At 34.3% G+C, this 24,781-nt stretch overlaps 2 protein-coding genes across 4 annotated transcripts in view; one reads left to right on the top strand and one right to left on the bottom strand.

Annotated features, from left to right (window-relative positions):
* LOC142351678 (hemicentin-2-like) overlaps positions 1-10,622 on the top strand; it is an 88,742-nt gene extending 78,120 nt beyond the window's left edge. Inside the window, exons 15-17 of the mRNA XM_075403818.1 lie at positions 4,506-4,734; positions 5,562-5,867; positions 10,493-10,622. Of these exons, the coding sequence (XP_075259933.1) occupies positions 4,506-4,734; positions 5,562-5,867; positions 10,493-10,587 (630 nt within the window). The 3' untranslated portion in view covers positions 10,588-10,622. The remainder of the gene's footprint in view (positions 1-4,505; positions 4,735-5,561; positions 5,868-10,492) is intronic.
* LOC142351847 (bestrophin-3-like) overlaps positions 1-24,781 on the bottom strand; it is a 464,737-nt gene that overhangs the window by 367,050 nt on the left and 72,906 nt on the right. The window lies entirely within an intron of this gene.

Below are 24,781 nucleotides of genomic sequence, written 5' to 3'. Positions count from 1 at the left end.
ACTAAAATCTTTTGCTCAATTCCAGAGTCTATAGTAAAGCATCGTATGAAAGCTTTAAACAATTAGATTGACTTATCCAGACACAAAAATCTACAACATTTTCGAGATAATCAAAAAAATTACAAAAGTATCGTTAGAAAGTTTTTTTTTGTTTTTTATTCATGTGTGAGTAGAAAATATACAGGTATGTAACATCCGAGGAAAGTAATTTGCGCACTTTGTACCTAGTGGTATCCTAAAAACGTTAAATTGAACCGTAGGTTCTAGAATGAGACAAAAAATCTAGATAGCTAACCAGCTAAAAATTTGCGCATGCATAACGAGACAAAGTCATCAATTTTTGAGCAGACCCTTTAATATTGAGCTAAAATCTAATAGAGTACCATTGGTAAACAACAAGGAATAATAAGTCCACCATAATATTGCTGAAAGAACTAATCAGTAGAGCTCCCTCACAGTTTTCTACTGATATTGGTCAATTCAGAGCAAAACAAGGAGGCTCGGTAATGTGCGTTCGCACATTAAGTTCCGACCCATCTACGTTTTTCACTTAATTGTCTACCAAATGAGGAAGAGCTAAAAAAATTAACTTTTCAACATATCGTTCAACAAACTACGAAAAGAATAAAACAATCTACTCTAGAGGGCCAATGAGACCTGTGGCTACCATAATATGACTTCCAGAAAAGACGGCAATAAAAATCAAATAGTTACAAATATTAATTACGACCAAAACTCCTAGTCCATTTTTGAAAACCACTAATAACCAAATCAAAATGGCATCAGATAAAATTTATACTCAGAAGAATGACCGGCACTTTTTTGAAACAAAGTATGGGACTTTTTCTCATTGCAACTTGGCAACAAGTTGACTGGAAATGAGCAAAAGGGGCAAAGTTTTTTTAAAAAAAATTGTTGTTTTTTTTTAAAAAAAGAATTAAATTCGAACTGGTTAGAAACATTACGCATCAAATGAAATCATTGAGAGAGTCTTTTATACTTCAAAAGAGAGCGACCGAGGCCTTTCATTATCCAGGATATGTCATACGACTACAAAATGAACGGCAAATACAGGCAAAAAACTAAAAATTACGCACGAAAACGATGTCCCCTCAATCAATTAAATATTAACCTGGTCACTAAAAACAATAAAGATCTTCGTTACGATTGTTTGAAGTTAACAACATCTGTAAACCAAAGGACGCCCATTATTATGATACTATGAAAAGAAAACAAAAACCTACAAAAAGGGTCAAATATGCAAAATTACGAAAAATGGTTTTATGAAAACTGGTTGTTCGAAGAAGAAAGACCATTTGAGGAAAAATAAAAACCTTTATGAAGAGAAAATTGTTTTTCAATAGATAAATGATGTGAATTGTATATAGAAAATTTAACAGAAAATAAATTGGCAGATCTCAAAAATCTATCTCTTTTTTTTTATTAAAAACAAATATATTCAAAACTCATAGCCAACAAGTCTTTCGACTAAAATTATAGACAGTTTGTCTTGCAACTACTCGGAAAACTAACTGCGACTGTTATTGATGAGACTGAATCATAAAACTATAAGATAACATTAAATACAAGCTGAACTAATAGGTTTCACAAACAACTTTACGAAACCACGGTTTTGAAGCCATTAAACTTCTATGATATTAACCGCGAGAATAAAACATCTTCAATTGCGTCTCCTTTGAGCATCATAGCTTCATTCTTGTAAAACGACTATCACAAAATGACAACAAAAAGAACCACAAAAACTGAAAAGTATCTAAACTTCACAAAATTCTTCTGAAACAAATTGTCTAAGCCCTGAAGACATCATTTAAAACGTTTAAGCAACAGAAAAATTAATGTTTGATTCAAGAAAACATTTAAAAAAACTCTAAATAATGTGGCCAATTTACGAAAATGATACAACATTGTAAAATACGAAAAAAAAACGCAAACCAGAACAAAAAGTGATAAGTTAGAGAATACTTTTACCCTTTTTTTTAGAAATTTAATTCGAAAGTCAAGACAACCATTAGCTATTTACCGATATTAGTTGTTAAGTTCATTTGCTTATCTATAGTTGGCCACTGAAACTTTTAATTACAAAATATTTGGCATATGACAACAAAAATTAACAACAAATAAAAAAAATCTACCAATTTCTGCAAGAGAACGGTGTCGCAGCCCTTCAAACCATATGTTATGAAAACAAAATATACGTTAAATTTCAAATATGGTAAAGTTTTTTCAGTTCGATTGTTAAATACTGTTACCATTTACAAAAGAAACAAAAACAACAGCAAAAATGGGAAATTATGCACAAAAATCTGAAAATTTTGTATGAAAACTCGTAGTACCAAAAGCAAGAAAACCTTCTGTTAAAACAATCGGCCACAAAATTAGTTTGTATTCTATACGGAAGAAAAGTTGACCTGTTTTTGATGAGAATAAGCAAAGTTTTGACAAAAAAGTATAAAAAATTGACAAATTCCAAAAATCACAGAAATTTCCTTAAAACAAATACATTCAATAACATAGGAGACATTAGGTGACAACCGAATGAATAGAAAAATTTAATTTGTTCCTCTCAAGGATAAAATTGAGAACTTTGAGTGGTTAAACTTAAAAATCAGACTGCCAAAAGAATAATAATTGAAGGCAAAAGACAAGAATTCAGATAAATTTTACTAAAACTCTTCCTCAAAGCCATAAAAACACTTTGGTTCTCTGAAAACAAACTGTATCTACATTCGGCCTCAAATTTACGTAAATTGGAGTTGTCATTAACGGAGCCGTGAATAAAAAATATTATCAGTAATTAACATTAAAAAAACAAAAGCAAAATATTTTGAAAAATGGCAGCATCAGAACAAAAACCAAATAGTCTCTGATTCTAAGAATCCATGATATTGTCGAACCTCTCCCTGATTTTGTCGCGCGCCCAGCAAACAGACCAAGTGTTCCAAGAGTTTGCGAATTAGACCAATTGTTGCGTGGAATTCTTCAAATACTAAAAAATAGAACGATGCATTTTGTATAATTATCGAGTTAAATCTGCAAAAAACGTAAAAGTTTTAATTCCAAAAGACTTTCATGCGGCGCCTAATTGCAACTCGTGCTCTTTTTCAGATTAGGGGGTCTGTTTTCTAGGTCACTAAGTCTGGCAAACTTTGACAAAGTGGGCCAAAAAAAGTTTTTTTTTCTGTGCCATTTTTGATGAAAAAGTTTGATTTGTGAAAATTTTATCAAAAATTTTAGCCAAAAAAACTTCAATCAAATAATTCAGCAACGCTATTCTATCTTTAACGGTAACTCTCTGCCGTTAAAAATTTTAACTTATTTTGAATTATATTAGCGAAATTGTGCCAAATTTTAGCAAAAATTACTGAAAATGTGAACAAAAACAGTCGAATGTTCACAAAACTTTAAACCTCGATAACTCCCTGTAAATAACGAAAATCGAAAAAATCTTTTTAATTCCATATTCTACGCTGGACGGGCTTTTCAATGTTACCACTCACAAATCTCTACGATGAATATATCGATCGGCCAAAATTGACTGAACAAAAAAAAACCCAGTTGAGTATATAGTAGTTCCTCCCTCCCCACAAAGTGGGGGTCGGAACAAATACGTGGAGAGCAGAGCCCAGGTTTTTAGTGTTCTAAGGAAAATTGTATTTAAGTGAAGTGCAAAAAACTAAAGCGCCATTGATGCTAAAATGAGAATATAATAAACTCGACCTGAATAAAGATACCGAGAAAATCGAAAAATGTCTTTGTGTAACTCTAAGATTTTTTTTGGATCAAATATCGTTTTTTTAGGTCTAATCAGGTTATACAAGATGAAAAAAATCCATTAAAATCCTTTGCGCTCTTAAGAAATTCATTAATTGATTGTTTGTTGATTGAACTGGCTAAAACTTTTATAGCGTAATACCTCATAATGCGTTTTCTAAGACATTTGCAAGACATTGCCCAATTGTGTTCTCAAATCACTGGTTGCTGAAAAGACAGACATTTTAGGTTTTCTGTTAGACAAACTCGATAAATTTGAGCCCTGAGTTTTTCGTTAATGCCACTCACACTCACACACACACACACACACACACACACACACACACACACACACACACACAAACACATACACACACACACACACACGCACGCACAAATACGCACACAAACACACACACAAACACACTCACACACAGACACACGCACACAAACACACACACACAAACACACACACAAACACACGCAAACACACACACACAAACACACACACACACACAAACACACACACACAAACACACACACACACACATACACACACACACACACACAAACACACACACAAACACACACACACACACATACACACACACACTCACACACAGACACACGCACACAAACACACACACAAACACACACGCACACAGTCGCACACACACACGCATATACACACATATATATTTATATATATATATGTATATTTATTTGGTGTATAGGTGGGTTACCAGACAGAGTACCGCAGTTTCTCCTCCTCCTCCCAGCTCCAATCAGAGTCCACAATAGTCACTTCCATTGTAGAAGAGAAGATCCCCAGTGATATCTTCATGTACACTGTGAAGGGATTGGTGCCTGGGAGGAAGTACACTTTCCTAGTGAGGACTTGTAACAAAGTGGGATGTAGCAACACAGATTTCCAGAATCTTCTACTCTCTTTTGTGGCTAAAAGTGAGTCAAATTCACATTCAGCTTAAAAATTTTAAATTATTCTCTATAATTAATATTCTCTGATACACCTCTAGTGCATCACCGCAGTACATGCAAATTATCTGTTTCTCTATAGCACGTTTGTACACTTTGTATATAATATCAGCTCATAGTTGTACCTATTCCAGCTTTTTTTCCCTGAAATGCAAGCTTACGTTCTAGTCATCTCTGTTCCTCGATATCCCGTATAATGTTTGGAAACCTGCACGCGCTTTCTCCTCTTTACTTTCAGAACGTATTATTGAAGAAAAAATGAGCTATGTTGCAATATAGGTTCTGTCTTTCCCTGAAATTTCACCGAAAGAAATTGATTTGACAAAAACCTAGATGAGAAGTCGACTTATCAAAAGATCATGGTCGACCATATCGGGTATGATAATATATTGTATCAAGTTTATTGGTCGGGGTTGACGTGCTTCGAATAATTAATTTCACTTTTTTTTTATAATTGCCAGTTTAGACCTGAAGACGGTTTATATGTTATAAACCGCCTCCAGGTCTAAACTGGCATTTATAAAAATAAAGTGAAATTAATCGGATCATTAAGATTGCGTTTTATATAAGCGTTTTATAAGCTTATTACATGTGAGAGGGTTTTGTCTCCATATGTAGAGGGTTTTGCCCAATATTTACCAATGTGAGAGGGTCTACATGTGAGAGGGTTTTGCCCAATATTTACCAATTCAATATTGTACTATCCATCTATGGATACCACCGTCAGCCTTCTTTCTTGTCACACATTCACCCTGTTAGTGTGTAGCACTGCACCCTTCTATGTTCCTTTTCAGCACCCATACTCATTTCTTCAGGCTCCCTATCCCAGGACAAAGGGGGAGGAGGTGGTACCATCGGATCACAGCAGCAACTCGGAATCATCGGACACCTGGATGGTCCTCACATGACAATCTTAGAGATCATTCTGCTACTCGTGATTGGCTGCCTGTCTATTGCATTGCTGTATCTGCTGGCCATGTTGATGCTATCAATAAGGAAGATTAAAGTTCTCCAAGAAAAGACAAAGATCCTAGACACTCCCAGTTTTGCCACTATGCCCAATGACTTCGTAGTTGGATCAAATTGTCCTCAGAATATCGGTTAGAACAGAACATTTCTAAAGTCCTCTAGCAAAAAATGACTGATGCTAGTTTAATTTTGGTTAAGGAGCGCTGAACTAATCACAAGAATAGAGAATATAAAGCATTGCATCTGGAAAAAATTGTGAGCCGTGTTTCACGACCGAAAGTATTATAAAAAGACTTTACCGCACAATGAAAGACACAGGTTATTTTTTTCACCCAGCTTAATAATTTCACCAAGTTTGTGAATTGATGTATAAATTTTCAATAGCTATGTTTGTGCACAAGTAAGTATTAACAGAAACAAATCTGATTTTCAAGAAATTGTCATCATATGAAACTGAAGAGCAATAAAATTGATAGATTGCATTTCAAGAATTGCCTTTAAATTTTTTTTTTGCTTCGTATTACTTTATCATTTGATTCACTCAATTAGTGCTAAATTTTCAGAACCGTTGCCAAAAGACTGAGGTATTTTGATTCTGGATTTCTACGAATTAAAAAATATGCAAGCGGATCAAATTTTTCCATCTTATATTTTCAAAAACTTGATTTCTTCTCTTTTCACAAAAAGCTACGGTTATCTCAGAAATTTTCTCATTAAACGCGCCGAGACTATTTCTTTTTTATGTTTAACTGCTATCGAATGAAGTTTTTATCAATTATGGTATATCTGTTCGTCTTTTATATTAAATTGTTTTTTACTACAAACTTTTTGTTTTTTTTATACTTTTTCTTTTTAAAAAACGGTATAAACAGGTGAATCCCAGAGGGCAATAAACTGCTGAGCAGTTCTAGCGCTTTACTAATCTCTATGTGTAGAAATGATCGAAGTTGCAGTTTTTGGCAGTAGTTTATTCCCTCATGCCACCTTATTTGTTATCGTGAAGCCCCGCCTTTGACCCAGTTGCAACCCCGCCACTCCAATCACTCCTCTGCATTTGCTCCAACTCCCACTTCAATTAGGTCTTCTCCGTTATTCACCCCTTTTTCTATTCCTTTCACCTCTCTCAATTTAACTTAAGCTAGCCTACAGGGGCCCCTGATTAGGACAGGTACTGACAAAGCGAACATTCATCCAACAGCAGCTGTTAAATTTTGTTTTTGGAATTACTTAAATTCACAATAACTCTTCATTGCACTTTTTCGGAGCATAAAAGCAGTTTAAAATTAATTGGGATTGGTTGCAGTAGACTATTCCAAGAATTTATGCACTTAAACGTTTTTCGAAAATTGCGATGTAGTAATTTCTGCGTTATTTCCCACTTTGGTTCTCCTCGAATTGATCGTCGGCGGTAGAAAATTTTTATGCAATGGCAATAACTTTATTGGTTTGCCAGATCAAATGGATTAAAAACTGATTGAAAAAGATTGAGCTTATTGACCATACTTTCCTTCAAAGGAATTGCCTGGCAAGTTCAATTTAGACTTGATTCATTTTCAAAGACTTTTTATAGAAAATTTTAAGCAGTTTTGATTAATTTTTGACAGATTTCATGGAACGTTTGCGCTCATCAGACATTCAGTTTTTTTTAGTTTTTGAACTGGTTGTTTTCATTTGAATGAGTCTTTTTTTCATGTTTTGTCTTAAAGGTGATTAATAAATTTTTAGTCGACCTTTGTTATCAATAAAGCGGAAGTTTCGACAATTTATTGGTTTTGGCATTAACCTGACAATTTTTGGTTTTCAGTTGCCCTTAAACAAAGTTTGGAGCAATTATATTTGTCCTGCGGTCTTTTTATGCAATTTTTGACTTAAGAGGTTTCGTCTTTCCGGATTGATTTTTTGTCTTCTAAAACGGGATAAATGGATAACGCTGGGAGGGCATGAAGTTGTCTCACAGCCTTTGGGTTTACTAGATTCTAAGTATTCGGTTCACGGATTCTGTTTTGGAGGCATCAGTTCATGGTGTGAAAATCGAAATGTGTTTGTTTCTGCCTTTCTTGACTGCAGACAGGCAATGACTAACAAACAGATAAATGAGAAGCTCGACTAAAAATGAGTGGAAGTTATCATGAATTTTTCAAAAACAAAAAAATGCAACCAGAATGTCTCCCTCCTCTGTTCCCGTTTTCTTTTACTTCAATTTTAGATAGAGGTAGTGAGGCTTAGTACCTATTTCAGATGTTATTTTTTTGGTTTTAATCCTTTTGTCATTTAAGATGAGAACTTCAAGAACCGCTTCTTTTTGCTTTTTAATTGCTTTTTTAATTTAATGATTTATCCTGCTTATCCTCGAAAAGCACAAATTTGATTCATACTTTGAGGACTATTAATGAATCCATCTCGCTACAAATTTGTCCCTGAGTCTTGACATCCCAGCAAATGCAAAATGCAGTAATAAAATAAATTGTTCTGAATACCTTCAATATCATTATATTAATATCTTTGAGTCAACTAAGCAAACTGGTTTTACAATGCAAAGGAGTTCATATTTTTTGCCCTTGAAAAAATTGGCCTTAATTTCATTTAAACTTTTATCATTGCGTTGCTTCCTTTATAACAATTAATACTAAAAACACTATATATTAATCATAATCAGCCCAAAATAATTGATTGACAAAAAATTACAATAGAAACTTGTATAATTGAAATGAAAATATTCTCTAAAAAGGATAAATTAAATCACCTGGTGAAAAATTGCCGAGGCTAGGGCTACTCTGAGAACAAAATGTTCCACTTTGATTTCCTTTATTTCGAAATTGGAAGAGGATTCATGACAATACATGTCATTATGAAAACGTTTAGCACTTCTGTTAATGGTTCATCATCATCTTTGATTTACACAGTCACTAACATCGGGTGCTGAAACAGTAAGAAGTGAGACGGGTACCTAACAAGGCCTGCTTACATATAGAAAGAGTATGTGATTTACAAACGATTTAAGCGAATTTTTCATGTTTTGTCTTAAAGGTGATTAATAATTTTTTAGTGGACCTTTGTTATCAATAAAGCGGAAGTTTCGACAATTTATTGGTTTTGGCATGAACCTGTCAATTTTTGGTTTTCAGTTGCCCTTAAACAAAGTTTTATTTATTTGCTTTTTATTTGCTTTTTTAATTTAATGATTTATCCTGCTTATCCTCGAAAAGCACAAAATTGATTCATACTTTGAGGACTTTTAATGCATCCATCTCGCTACAAATTTGTCCCTGAGTCTTGACATCCCAGCAAATGCAAAATGCAGTAATAAAATAAATTGTTCTGAATACCTTCAATATCATTATATTAATATCTTTGAGTCAACAAAGCAAACTGGTTTTACAATGCAAAGGAGTTCATATTTTTTGCCCTTGAAAAAATTGGCCTTAATTTCATTTAAACTTTTATCATTGCGTTGCTTCCTTTATAACAATTAATACTAAAAACACTATATATTAATCATAATCAGCCCAAAATAATTGATTAACAAAAAATTACAATAGAAACTTGTATAATTGAACTGAAAATATTCCCTAAAAACGATAAATTAAATCACCTGGTGAAAAACTGCCGAGGCTAGGGCTACTCTGAGAACAAAATGTTCCACTTTGATTTCCTTTATTTCGAAATTGGAAGAGGATTCATGACAATACATGTCATTATGAAAACGTTTAGCACTTCTGTTAATGGTTCATCATCATCTTTGATTTACACTGTCACTAACATCGGGTGCTGAAACAGTAAGAAGTGAGACGGGTACCTAACAAGGCCTGCTTACATATAGAAAGAGTATGTGATTTACAAACGATTTAAGCGAATTAATTACAAAGAAGTAAAATCTACTCTTGCTAGGTTTTAAGATGCAACGTGGAAGCAAACTAAAAAAGTCACCGAATTTACTCCAACATTCAGGAATGGTATAACGTTTGTAATTAGATCAAAATTCTAAAACTGCGATGCTCATTGATTGCTTCGAACTGATAGACATCAAGCTGGCACTATTTAATGAAAATATACTCCATTGACCAATTTGCTTTCTGTGACGGTTTATTTTTGATATATGTCTAATTTACCCTCAGTCTATTGGACAGATATTATTTTCAGTTAAATTACAGCCCAGAGATATACATTGTTCGCTATATGTTTGCGGGAAGGATTTGGTTGCAGCAGAAGAAATTGCTTTTGAAAAATAAAGAACGTTTTGCAGAAGTTGAAGAGAAAGAAATTGGTTTGCGAATTGACAGCTCTCCCGGTGCGAGACCAATTGGTTAAAATGTATCATCTTCGGCAGAAAGACTTTGACAGAAAAGTTCTTATAAGTTAACCATTCGAGATGGATCCGGGTTTTGTGGCAGCATAGTGGCTACTCATATTAAATGTTACAAGTAGCCACGCGGAAGTTCAAATCGCATATGAGTCAAACCTTGTTTGCGGGAGTTAAGCTGAGCATATCATTTTTCATGCATTAAATTTTACACGAAAAATCAAGACTGGCCAGTGTAAATTCTGACATGAACAGAATACTAGCCATCCTAAAAAACAGGAAGTCTCTAGACTGATTCAGCGCAGATTTAGTCTGCCACCAACCGGGTATCAATTTGAATTGACATATAATTTTGCACTCCCCCACCCCTGTTAACTTTTCTATATGGAGACTAGATTGTAAGCGGTTTTCTGGCTTTAATAATAAGGATTGCATTGATTGATTGGTGTTGGCCAGGTACTCGTATGATGGCATTTGGATCTCACAACCAAAGAGCACCTCTGGCATCCACGGCACTCCTGGACTCATACAGGGATGCTTCCCGCATATAGTCACTACAGACTTGGACTCTAGTCAACAAAACAATGTACGCCACAAAACAATACAAAAACAGAGTGCTAGCAATGACCCTGCAGCCGCATAAGTGATATAACGACCGCTATTTGGCGGAAGAAAATGATTAAATGCTGGCAAAAAATTAATTCTGGTGTCTGATAAATAAGAGGAAAACTAGAGGAAGAACAACAAAAACAAACTTGCATATAGTTTATAAAGCGATCATTAACATCCAAAATAACAAACATTAAGATTTCTAAAATTGGTGCCATTACCAGAAACTGAACTTCTATGGAGCAAAACTTTGAAGCTATCTTGTTCGTTCGTGTGCTTACGGCTTAGAAATTGAAGTAAAAGAATCAACCTCCGAGCCATTTACTAGCATTAAAATTGAGCGTTCATTTGCCAGGAAACAAAAAAACGGATATTTTATTGAACAACTTGTTCATACGAAAAGCACATTGGTAATTTTGAAACGCCTCCCATCTGATATTTCAATGTCATTTACAAGTTCTGCAGCGAAGAATACTCCTCAATTATGAACCATAAATGGTTGGAAAATCTGAATATGTTGGCAGATGAGTTTTCGAAGAATATACGCAACGAACAGTTAGATCTTGGTTTCATTTCATCAATTTAGGGAGACATGAAAAAGTTTGCGGTTAGTTGTCGCAGCAAGAGTTGAGGACGCCCTGTAGGAGTATGACTAAAAAACAAGAAAGATTGAAAACGGATTTTCTAAATAAAAAAGAGGTGTATAAATGATATCTACAAAAGGCGCTGTCATGTTTATAGTATTTATTTTTGTTTTATAATTATTTGTAATCTCTTAAATTATAATTAAATACAACAGCACTATTCCTTAATTTTGGCAAAATTTTGAGTATCAGTTATATCATTTCATATTTTACAATTGATTGTTAATTTGTAGAACGATATATTTGCAATAAATGCTTTCCCAATGATTTTTATTGACGCGGGAATTTATTGTTGGTTTGTTTTGTAGATGAGAGAGAGAAATTTTCTATTATCCTAGTCAAGGATTTGCCGTGCATATTTCAGTTTTTCACTGGAATAAACTAGAAAATGTAAAGTAGGGAAAGCAGGCCAAATGAACTGAACAATCATAGAAAAGACTCAGTCAAGTAATTCTGAATCTACTTTAAGGTGTTTTTTTAACGGTAGTACCTTTTTCTGGTAAAATTATAATTGCTGTTTTACTTTCGAATGATTAGAAAGGAACACGTATGAGTCTATGAATTGGATAATATATGAAAAAAAGATTACGTTGCTGGACCAAGTTTGAAAAAAAATCAGAATTTTGAAAAATTTCGAATTGATTTCCTATGATTACTGAAGAGACAGTAAAGCTCATCAACAAGTTTGCAAGTCATTTAATTTTGTAATTAGTTTTAATCAAAATTATATTATCTGATGATTGAACTATTGGCAGAAAGGTTCGTTTTTCTTAGTTGACTAAATTGAATTACAATCAAAAGTTTGGATTTGTTGAACCACTTAAACAATTCCTTAAACAATCAAAGTAAACCACTGATTTCTAAATTCTTCTGCCTAAATCTACTTTTTTAGAAAAGTCAATTAAAAGAATGCCTCTCCTCTTATATTGTGGTCAGTAAACTCGGGGGTTGCAAGCGAACTCCTATCATCAATTTTCTAAACTCTGACAGCTGTCAATCTCCCCTCTTCAACAACGGTTCCAATTGTTGTGTCCACGGTTGTGCAGTTCCTGAGCCTGCGCGCGAGATCATTGGAGGCATATGATTGAGCATCACAGTCGAGCAAAGCTTATCTTGTTTCTTATGTATATAACCCTGTCAAAGTAGGAGTCCCCTTTTTTACTCATCTTCCATGCGATGCGCTTCATGACTTTGGATGCTGAGGGAAATGCTCCTACATTGCAGGCGCAAACTATGAGATTAAAGAAGGTCTTCTCGAATTATCTGATTTGCTGTTCATATTTCAGATTATTGAATTACTCGTGATTTTTGTTGGCGTTTTCAAATGATTTTGGACAAATTATTTCATGAAGTTTAAATATTTTAACATTCAAAAAAGTCTCTGAGAATGTTTATTCCCATTCGCCGTTTGCTCTGATGTATATTTTTGCATCTTTTTCAGCTGTTGTGTTTTGATATGTGAAGCGGTCTCATTGCAAGATCTGAGGACATGGTTCCATTTCTACGACATATTTCATTGTGTCTAATGTGAGTATATTCAACATTGATCAAAGTGAAGCATGGGCAACTGTGAACGCCTTGCCACATGGACAGATTGAGAGAGTTTTGTTTGGTTTACATCCTTGTTTTTGTTCCTTACCGTCATCAAAATCATATTTGTTCAAATCAAAGTTGTACCTATTTAGAAAGAGAAAGCATTTAACCAGCATGACGATCCTTTTTCAAAGTCTATTGTATACGCCTCCAGTTCGGTGAAATTCAGCTCGACATGCAACGTCTTGGCGTCTGGTTTGTTGCGTCGTTTGATACTAAGTAAATGCTCCGGTTTTTCGCTGGCTTCTCATTGGTTTTTCCATTGGATGTAGACACAACCTTCGCCAGCAACGAAAAAATTTCTCACTAGTTGTTGCTGTATTTAGGATGAACATAACCATGGATGTCATTATTATGCTATTTTTGTTCTTTGTCGGCACTGCTGATTAATGTTCGCGAATTTGGTGTAGTTCTCCTCATGAAAGTCATTTTCATTGGACAGCGTTTTACATGCTTTTTACATGTTTTGCGTCACAAGATCGTTGCTTATTTACTTAGTTTGTTCTGTAATTATTTGTTTTCTTTTTCTGAAAGAAATTCAGCGCGCAGTTCAGTTGAGCCCGTGACGTCCTCTTCGCATTTTTTCTGGCTCTGGCGATTTGCTTTGTTTTTGTGATGAGGTGGCACTTAATAAAATTGTGCAAAGTCTAATCCGATAGCTCGGAGTTTATCAAGGAGAAGTTTCAGGGATTTGATAGAATCTGCTGCATTTCCCTCAGCAACTTTCTTTTTTGGGATTGTTAGAGTCATGATTTTTCACAATGTGGGCAGTGTCTTTACTTCATACATTGTTGTTCCGACCCCTTTTGAGGGGGAAGGAACTATATACTCAAACGTGTTTTTTTTGTTCAGTCAATTTTGGCCGATCCATATATTAATTGTAGAGAGTTGAGACTGGTATCATTAGAAAGCTTGTCCAGCGTAGAACATGGAATTAAAAAGATTTTTTCATTTTCGTATGTTACAGGGAATTATCGAGGTTTAAATTTTGAGAAATTAGTGTGAATTCCGGCGAGATTTTATTCCTTTTTTCGGAATTTTTGAATAACATTTCGCCAATTTTGCTAAAATTTGTTAATTTTTTTGAAAGTGTTGTTGAGTTTTATTTGTAAAAACAAAAAAGTTCACAAGAATTTTGTAGGCTATTTTTTTGTCAAAAATTCTGGCTAAATATTTCAAAATTAAGACTTTTTCTTCAAAAACAGCACGAAATAAGTTTCTTTAGTCCATTTTGATTAAATTTACAGGAAGTACAGACCCAATCACCACTAGCACAATTTTTGTAGAATCAAAAGGGGGCTTTTTTTCCTTCAAATTCCGTTGAGAGTGCTCTGTAATTAAAAACTAAGCCGTTTTTTGCTAATTTTATTTATTGATAATCAAACACGCAGCATCTAGTTTTGATTTTTCAACAAACAAAAAATCAATGTCTATAACCTTCGAATAATTAAGTGTTCTTAAAGAACAAACAGCATTAGGAGGGCTAGTTTTGGACCATTCTTGGACTGCTATAATCCAAAAATATTTCTGATTGTAAACAGTCGGTCTTTTTGATAAAAAAAATTCGATCTCTTCTACAATAATTAATTAACAGAACATTTCAAAAGCTCACTAATGATAGTTCCAATTGGTTTCCTAATTAAATCCACATTATTGTATCTAGTTGATTACTTGAAAGCTTATGGTCGTTTTGACTTTTAAAAGCATTAGATTTTCAAATAAATAATGACTTTTTGAAATTTTGCCTCTAATTTACTCTTTTTTGGTCAACTTTTAGCTTATTGTCCGCAAAGAAAGAATGCTTCTTCTTTCTATCAAAATCAAATTTAATCTTTTATTGCAGTTTTACGCTTTAAGTTATGGCTACTGGCTTTAATATAACTAGATTTCAAATTTTCTTAATTATTAGTTATTTGCCCATTTTTCACGTTTTCTAGTTTTGTCAAATTATCACGTTATTGACAGTTCATATATCACATTATTGGCTTTAAAAAAGGCAAAATTGATATTATTAAAATGCATGAAGATTTAGATTATGATTTTAACGGCTTCGACACTACCTTCTCGAAAAATTTAATTGAAATTTTTATATTGTCTTTAACTGCCGTTTTTACTTTGTCTTTTTAGTTGTATGAAATTTTACTGTACAATGAGACGGTTTCATTGCCGTTCGATGGAAGAATACATGAGACGATATTCTGATTTTAGTAGATAGCTGATAGCTTTCATGACTCTGAAGACAATTGTCTTCCAAATTAAAAAAAAACACTTTAACTTCGCAATTTTGTTCCTCTTTTTGTTGGGTTGTTATCTAGTGTCGTTAATTACAGGCCAATTATGACATTATTATTGTTAACGGAAGGTTCCAAAACGGGATTAGTGTCACACAATCTAATGTTTTTAAAGAATTCATTGACTTTACTGGCTTCGACACGAAAAAAAAGTAAATTAATTTTTGATTTTTTTCATGTTTGACGTTCTTTTTGTAGACATAAGACATATTCTGGATAGTTGCAATTCTCATGGGCTTCTTTTGGAAGAATATGCGAACTTAATTGATTTTTTTTCTGTAATTAATGGCGTTCATGTCTTTGGAAATTATTTTTTTTTTCGAAAAGAAATTAAAGTGTTATTTTTTCATTTTGTTTCCCATTTTTGTCTACCTGTTACCTAGCTTCATTAATAAGAGGTCACATAATACATGATCGGTGGTTGCAGAAAGCGCAATGGAACACATTTTGATGGCCATAGTATGGCTTTAAGTTTTCGAAAGTGTTTTATGCCAAGTTTTATATGATTTTTTTGTTTGTTGTCTATATGTTCTTTTTGTAACCTCGTAAAAAATTGAATACCAGCAGCTATTAATTCATTCTGTGGAAGCATTGGTAATCGTATACCTATGGGATGTTTTATTTGATTTCTAATGGTTTTCATTATTTCGAAATTAATTGTTTTAAAAAAGGAAGCGAATTTTTCAACTTTACTGTTTTTGTTGTTTATTGTCTAATTGTTACCAAGCCTTTTTATTGACTACTCCCTTATCTTTTCTGGTGAATTACAGGTTATTTTGTTTAATATCAGTTTTATCTGATGGTATTTTGACTTTGTTATTAAGTTTTGTTTTTTACAACGGACATGAAGTTTTTGATGTAATTAAGTTTTGTTGTTGCTGTTGTTTGATTTTGCTGTTTGTCTTGACTCGCTTTCATAATATTTGCACATCTCATCAATCTAATGCGCAATTTTTACTCCACCACAGTTATTTTCTTTGGAGACTTTCTTTTCGTTCATACCAATTCTTTTTTAAATACTTGAGTTTTTGGGTTCTTCTATGTTCCTCATTTGGTAGACAATCAAGCCAAAATTGTGGATGAGCGGGGTCGGAACCTTATGTGCGATCGCACATTAACGAGTCGCCTTGTTATATTTGAGAACCAGTTTGTTTGTGTTTATGTTGGACGGTTATTGCTAAGAATTCTTGAGAGAAATTTATGACAACGGGCAAAAACTTGTATTTTTGAGGTCAAGCTGGCAATTGAGGCTGTTAAATGCAATTTTGCTTCCGTTTTTGTATCATCATATGCGCTCCTGATGGAGTGAAAGGCGTGTTCACTGCCAAATTTTTGGCCGAGGTGTTTCTGCCAATTTGGTTAATTTGGTTAACAATTTGCTTCACAAGTTTCATGACGATTGGTCCGAAGGCTCTACCTATTACTTCACCGATACCTGTTCGGCCGCCAGGGAATCCCTTTATGGCAAAAAATTGGCATGGGTTTTGGGAATCAAGGGACGAGGGCTTTTTTGTTGTAATTTGGTTAGCTAATTTTGGGAGAATTTTGTGTAGGTCAATAAAAAAGACAATGCTTTGAATGATGTAGGTAGCGGTCGCCATTCCTGGGCATCTATCCCTGGGCCTGCACGATCATGGCTTCCAAATGTATTCATAGCTGCTCTGCGAATAGTGCTTCCATTGACCTCTCAAAATACGAGGAATGGTAGTGGGTTAATTTGAGTTTCAGGGGTTTACTTTTTGAATATTTCTCTCGCGCAGGATTTGGAGTACAGTTTTTGTTACCCATTGACTGTTAACTTCTCAATCATGGAGCGGATACTATTTTTTGGGATTCTTCACTAGCTCATCTGATGGCGTTTGTGGTCTTGGCTGAAGTCTTGTATTTATGGAGCTCTTATATTTGTTGAGGTCATGTTTCGCTTTTCTCCTAATGGTTCGCTAATGAGCGTCCGAATGGGTCCTAATGAGTTGCAAAGCTTTTGCTTCTGTGAAGAATTAATTTATGTCCCCGGAAGTCAATTGATCAAGGCGTCTGGTAATGGTTTTTGCGATCGATGTGTCATGACTTTCTTTAATTTGCGGAAAGATCAGCAGCAGCGTAACAAAATCTCAGATCATGGCTTTTTCCTGTTTCTTCAGCATCTTCATTTGTTGAAAGGATTGTCGCTAATGTGTCAGTGAAACTTGAATTCCACTTTATTTCTGATCAAGACAAACGCAGTTCTTAAATGTACGAATTCGTTGTAAATAAATTTCAGATTTTTGTTCAAGTCGGCGACCAAATTTTTCCAGAACTCAGGGGCTGTAGCTTTAATAAATCTCAGCAGTCTCTGTGGTACTGCTACTGGCCTGCGTTGGTGCGTGAAGATATTCTGTTAAGTGTTTGTATAAGAAACCGAACGGTGTTAGTTTGCGGTTTACAACCCGCAGCATTTTCCATGCATATAGTTTCCGTAGGAAGAGTAGAAGACGCCGCTACGTCTAAGGTGATTCTAACATTTAGAGCAGCCTGCCCAGGATTCAGACCTTGTAGGGGTTGAGGAGATTGCTAATTAGCAGTACCTGGCGTCAAGTAGAGAAGATAAACAGTGAAACAGGATAATAGATCATGAAGAAAATTAACGAATTTAAAAACTCCTTGGGACGATAAGTGTACACCACTACGACAGAAAATGCTGCTACTGGAAGACAACAAAGGCAATGTGACAAAGACACCAGGTGAGTTTCGATAAGAAGATTAAAGGGACACATTTGCGAAGGTCTAATTGTTTGTCAAGAAACATTTGTTTTTTAAGTCTACAATTTTTGTGTACTTATGACGGTGGGTTTGATTTTTTTTCAACTAGTTCAAGCAAAGCTTAGTAGCTTGTAGCAAAGTTCGCAGAATGGCGTCGGTGGCCCTTGAGTCCAGCTATTTAGTCACTCTTCGCAGATACAAATGCGGTTTTTGCTGCATGTCATTGAACAGATTGGCTATAGTGTCGCCTCGGTAGGAGTGGACAAATGCTGAATCGTCTCTATTATGAAGAACTTCATCCCTGAGATTTGGTGACAAGATTAAATCCCAGGGCAGAGTTTCAGTGGTGAAGCGTGTGCGCTTTACCTGTTAACAGATGACAAAATGTATCAATAGTTCTATATTAAAACACTCCGGTAACCTTTATCTATCCAATCCTAAAAATAAAATTTAAGAAATGATATGATGCGATGCCAATTAACTGAATAATCCCGCGTATAGACAATTGTGGAAAAAACAGAGATGATTAATAACCTCAAACTTTTGCTTTGGATTAATTAGTTTTTCAACGTTTCGGTAATTTTTGAAAACTTTGCTCTGTAAGTTTTTCATACAATTAGCCTGCGATTAAAACGATCTAAAGCATCAGAATAAACCTAGAAATTACTGAAGTTACTGATTTCTTCTGCCTAAGTCTTTTTTTACTTGAACTGTTTCTTTATTTCTGCTGTTAATACTCTCAATCAGTTCAAAAAATTTTTGATTTGCGTACGACCGGTTGCTATAGGTACGACCCGATTTAGGCTACTGTTTGTCATAATGTGTAAATATGAAGCAATAGGGGTTGTTTCAGATGAGCAGAAAAGACGTAGGAGTTTTCTTGGGTGTCCCGTTTTTTCACCCCTATTTATTTAACCCCCTATCATTTAACCCCGATTTATTCACTCCTGTTATCATTTAACCCCTCTATCTTTTAACCCCTCTATCATTTCACCCCGATTTTAATCTTTCTATAAAATAAGGACAATTAAATTAGCAATATAATCATTTGGCCATGCCTCGCGGGCCAGGCCATGCCTCAGCGGCCCGTGGGACTTGATATGAAACTATCACAACCGAACGTGGGATTAATTTATCTACTTAATTATGACAAAATATGCCTTTAATGTCGACTCCTAATCAGCGGGATGAAATGATATAGGGGTTAAATGATAGAGGGGTTAAAAGATACGGGGTTAAAATATGCGTGGTTAAATGAATCGGGGTGAAAAGAAGTAGAACCGTTTTCTTGTACCAAATCTATGAAATCCTCTGAGGGCTCTGGTAGTTCAATTTTTATATCAAAACAATTGAATATTGTTATGAAACAATTGGGGTTAAAGGAGGAGACGCCACAGTTTGTTTTATAGCTCAAAAACAGGCAAGTTACCTTGAAAATAATATTATATGCGTTTAATCTGGACGATGAGTGCACTACCTGGTATAGAAATTGCCTTAAAATATTTATTACCTAAAGTTGATCCACTTATGCCTGATCCGCACTGTTCTTTGTCTTATGAGAATGTTTCCGCCCAAATTTCTTAATTTCTTAGCAAGTGGCTTCAGCGGTCATAAGATCTCAGGAGTGCTTTAAAGAACTGCAAACAGCAGAGCTAAAGGCAGTGAAACAGTAAAGTACAAATAGAATAGATGACTGTCTACGGCCGATATTGGCATTAACGAGTCAATTATGGCTTACGAGAACCTAACTTACACTCGAGCAAATAAATCTACATCAGAAACAATGTCAATCGGCACTTTTTTATCACTTGGTGCAATTAGATAGGAGAGTAATATCAGTGTCAATAAATTCAACGAAAAACTATTCAGTTTAGTAGCCAAAGTGAAGAAATAAATAATCGCACAAAAGACTCAATCTGATTGATTTAAATGCGCAGTTTCAAAATAATCTTGATTGACTTCACATAGATTTCTAATATCCCTCTGAAAACGGCGTTAACTTTTCTGTAAAATCTCTTTAAAACAATACAAAAAACTTAAACATTGAAATAAGAGGTTGTGTTATATCTATGCGACCGAAACAATATTAACAGACACAAAAAACTGGCGAAAACGGTGTGTTTGATTTTTTAAGCACTATTTGTCTAAACACGTTTCTTTTGGATATGGTCATCTTTTTCTTAGCAACATGTCCAATGACCTTTTTGTTCATCACTGCAATCCAAAAAACAAAATGATTCTTGAATTTAATGCAGTAGTTTATCTTGAATCAGCACAGATTGACCACAAAACTTTTTTTCTGATGAAACTTTTGCTAAGTGTTGATTTCGAGTCAATTTTGGAAGCAACAGCTTCTCATGAATCTATTTCAGCAATAACAAAAAAATTCAGCTACATAAAACAAGATAATTGTTGGTATAATTGCTGGTCTTCTGGGTCATTTTTTTTAAAAATTGATGATACCAGAATAGGCAAAGCACACTGCACGGAGTCATTTCCTGGTTTTTGTTTCGGGTGATTTAGATTTTTAACGTTTTGTTAAATTTTTAACACTTTGATTGGTATGTATTTCATACAGTTAGCTCACCTTTAAAACCCTTCGTACCATCAGAATAAACTAACGAATTAATGATTTTTTTTGCCCAAATCTACTTATGTATATAACGGACTTAAATCTATTGTAAATTCTCTTTGCAAAATTTCGATGAACTTAAATAGTGAAAACAGATAGGACAGACAAAAAAACTTGCCAAAACAATCTCTTAATTTTTAAAGCGCTATGTATCTAATACCGCGCCCTTCGGATTTAATCTTCAAATTTTAGCAACATGCTCAATGCTCTCGATTTTATTGCATCACTGCAGCGCGAAAGCAAACATAAACTTGAATGTACCGTCGTGGATTATCTTGAATCTACCCAGAGTGAACCTCGCAAAATTTATTTCTGACGAATAAATGCTAAATAATGATCTGGAGTCAAATTTGGAACCAAGGGTTTCCTATGAATCTCTTTCAGTGACTACAAAAAAGTCCCTAAATATTTGTAAAAGTTCTACTGGAATGCTCAAAATTTAATTACGAAATGAATCTTCTCGCGAAAATGTCTTCCAGGATATTCGAGAAAAGTCTGATTCCTAGATTAGGTGAAACGTTATTAAGTAGGAGTCATTGCTCCAATCTGTGAAACGTTTTAAGCGATACTCATGTTCAACTTCAAAAATACCGCATTCAAAAAGAGAAAAAGGAAAGGTTGAAGTCTTGCTCTATATATTCCAACGATACTTGCACCAAACGATGAACCTGATTAAGTCATGTTTGAGCGAAATTTGAGTCAGTTCGTATTGAACTTAAAAAAAGGCTTTGACACAAAAGCAGATAGAAAACTGCTCAACGTAATTTGCAATCCTTCGAAACAACATCGAGAAAAATTTTCATGTGGACTATCCTACAACTTAGACTACAGTTTGGACAACGCAACACAATTTAAATTTACTGGTTGTCTCTAACCTCAACTCTCTGAATAAAAGTGAGAGAAAAATTTTTAAAAAAAAATTAGCTGTACACCTTAATCTCTACAAATTGTTGACACCGATGAACACAGAAGATTAACGCAAATCTCATAAACACATGTTGATTGCATTTTGAATGTAAAGATGAACATTACAGGCAAAATTGAACTATAGCGTCTCTTGAAGTAACTGATATGAAAAAGACAAAATCGCGATGCAAAATATATATATATATATATATATATATACTGTTTGGTTAAAAAGCAAACGATTTTGTTAAAACTATGTTCTGTTCCCTGGGGCGCTATATCTAACAATACAGTGATGTTCTCCAAATTCTAAATTTATTGATATCAAATGTTAGCAAGGATCTCAAAACTCGTGCTCCAATTGTAAACAAAATATATGAAATAGTAAACACAAAACCATCAAGAAAACTAAATAGACTGACGAAGTTTAGATAACAAAATTATAAAGAAAACAAGATGCACATAGGACTTAACAGGAAAACTAGGCCTCTACTAATCGGGAAGTTTATAACACAAAACGGCAAGTTCTATCGAACTTAAAAACGGTAAAAAACAGTGCTTTTGAAAGAGAGAAAAATCACTGAAATTTTCAAAATACACTCAGAGGGCGACAAGACTGTTGCACAACTTCAACTGCGCTGCAAAAAAAGATATAATAATAAATGAAAATGGAATAAAGGAATTTGCTAATTTAACATTGTCTAATTAAATTAAATTTTACGGAAAAGAGCTGGAAAGTTAGCTGAGAAACCGTTCCATTTATAGTTTGTTAGAAAAAAGACTGGTGCATATTGTACTTATGGAGTTGATTTCCAACAAGCCATTAGGACTTTTTTATTGTTGCTGCCTTACGCTATAACAGATGGCCGAACAGTAATTGTATCACACCTACTTACAATCTTAACGAAAACATAACATTAAAAAACTTTTAGAGCATGCTTGTTATTTCAGCCCAGAGACACACGTGCCCCATTTTAACATAATGATGTACTATGTAGCTATGTAAAAGCACGTGCTCTATAACTGGGAGGTGCATAAAGTACTCGGAGGGTACATACTGGAAAGATCCTATCCTAGTAGACAAAGTGAGAGTAATTGGTTTTCATAGATACAAAAAACCAGACATCCTTATTTCTGACAGACTTCAGCGTGTAAAATTAAATCATACTACTCCAATTGGATTGAAGTTGTCACATGTGTGCAACAAACAACTTTGTCGGGACCACTGCTGTTCAATGTATACGGCAATAATTTTCGTAGAGCTATTAAGAGTGAAACTGCAAAAACTATTAAGCTAGTAATTTGGAACCATCGCACAAGATGCTAGAAAAACGTTAGAGTTAGCTTTTCTTGATGATGACGGACAAATAGTACCTTTTGAAAAAAAATTAATATAAAAATGTGCTGGCTGGAGACGTTATCCAAAAATGCTCAAAGAAAACTCTACCCAAGCACCCTGGATTTCAAATTATGAAATACAAAATCTCTTCAGACTAGTGTTGACAAATTCTCATTTGAATTATATAGGCATCTGGTATGCACAATCTGTTATGATCCAAACGCGCTATGGGTGCATCACTGGTTGATAAATTAGCAAACGTGTGGTGAAAATGTTCGAGGCATCACCGCAAAAACCAGAGATCAGCAAAATTTTCCGTAAGTATGATCAAAACGGGATTTTCAAAAGAAGACTGACATTCCGCCTGTCTGAATAGAATGTGTGTTATGCAAAAACTGATTTCAAGCGAAATGGCAAAAAATAAAACAAAAAAAGCATATGCCAAAATGCATGATGTTTTTTGTATCCTTACGTACTGCAGCGATCAAGAACACGGGGAGTAATTTGAGGAGAAACTTTGTCCAAAAGGTATAATGAAATGATGTGTTGGTTGGAGAGGCTACAGAAATTGCTCAAAGTGCAAATTTGGATGACATTTTTTGCATTTTTTGTATTGAGAAAAAACCGATGGAAACTTAAAATTTGCAAACTTGGTACAAAAAAACCTGTATTGTATCTAAGAAAAAGTGAACAAAGAACGAAACATGGCTTTTCTTGATATCACAATTAAGATGAGCACCGTCAGACGATCGAAAAGAACATAACATTTTGGACCAAAAAACATCCGGTTGAATGCTCTTCAAAAATTCTGTCCTATTCTTTAGATCACATAATAGGTAGCAGTAAAGATCATTTGAAAACACAGCCAAAAAACCACCTAAGAAACCAGATTAGATCTCTCGAAATACCAAAAACTTTTCGACAATTCAGGTGCAACCTTACACAAACATTTGCAAGCTAATGATAAATCTTCATAGTTGCAAATTTTATTCACGACGGTAAAATTAAAGTCCTGTCTCTGCACCCTGATCACATTTTTCCATAAAAGTCTGAAATCTCACGTGGTATATGAACGAAAAGGCAAAGTTTGGGACAGAGACGCCAGCAAGTTAACCCTAGGACATAAGAACATCATAAGAACGATTCGCTCTTGGGTCAACTCTAAGCTAAATGTTAATGATTCACAAGCAGCGTTGAACTTTTGAGAGCTGTCGCGCAGCAGAAATACTCATGGCCCTCAAAAACTCATAAATCATCGAGATGGAGCCAGCACAAGAACAATTTGATTGATATCGTTCACCTAAACCCAAGCTAAAATCGATGTTCAATTAACAATTTTGACTGAATTATAAGGAGAAACATGTTTTGTGCATGACGAAGCAGAAATCCCGTACAAGTTATATTTGGGGTTAGGAAAAACTCTGAATTAACCCAGATGAACTGAAACTTGGCAAAAATCAGCAATTTTTATATAGCACAATCAAAAATATTGCAGATGTAAAATTGAAGTTGTGGATGAGCTAAATATTCTGTATAAATAAAAGTTGTTCGATAACAATTTTTCAAATTTTTCCAAGAAATGTCAAAATTGTTGCCTCAGACAAATGAGATACAATTCATCTTATCTTTTTACAGTTTGAGAAACAGTTTTAACCTGACGATGAACGTTAACTTCAAAAACATTTGTTGGTTTCGGCAAACAAAATGTTCGCATAAAAGTGATCGAAAAAACTCCCAGGCACAAAATTAGTAAACACTAATGTATTCAAATAGTCCGAGGAATGCAAACATATGACTAAGAATTGGTAGCAATCGCAGATATATGAATCACAATAAACAATCGTTAAAAATCCACAGAAGACACTAACTACAGAATCATTTGGAACCAATTCCAAACATGAAGCTTTCAATTTTTACCTATTTCAGTATTTTGTCACATATGAAAAAATCTGTTCTAATAAGATAATTTCTCCGGGAAAACAGCTGATCTGG

The sequence above is a fragment of the Convolutriloba macropyga genome, chromosome 13 (genome assembly GCF_964194025.1).
Source record: "Convolutriloba macropyga chromosome 13, txConMacr16.3, whole genome shotgun sequence".
NCBI lineage: Eukaryota > Metazoa > Xenacoelomorpha > Acoela > Convolutidae > Convolutriloba > Convolutriloba macropyga.
The sequence above is the reverse complement of the archived record's forward strand: the minus strand, read 5'-3'. Positions and strand labels throughout refer to the sequence as shown.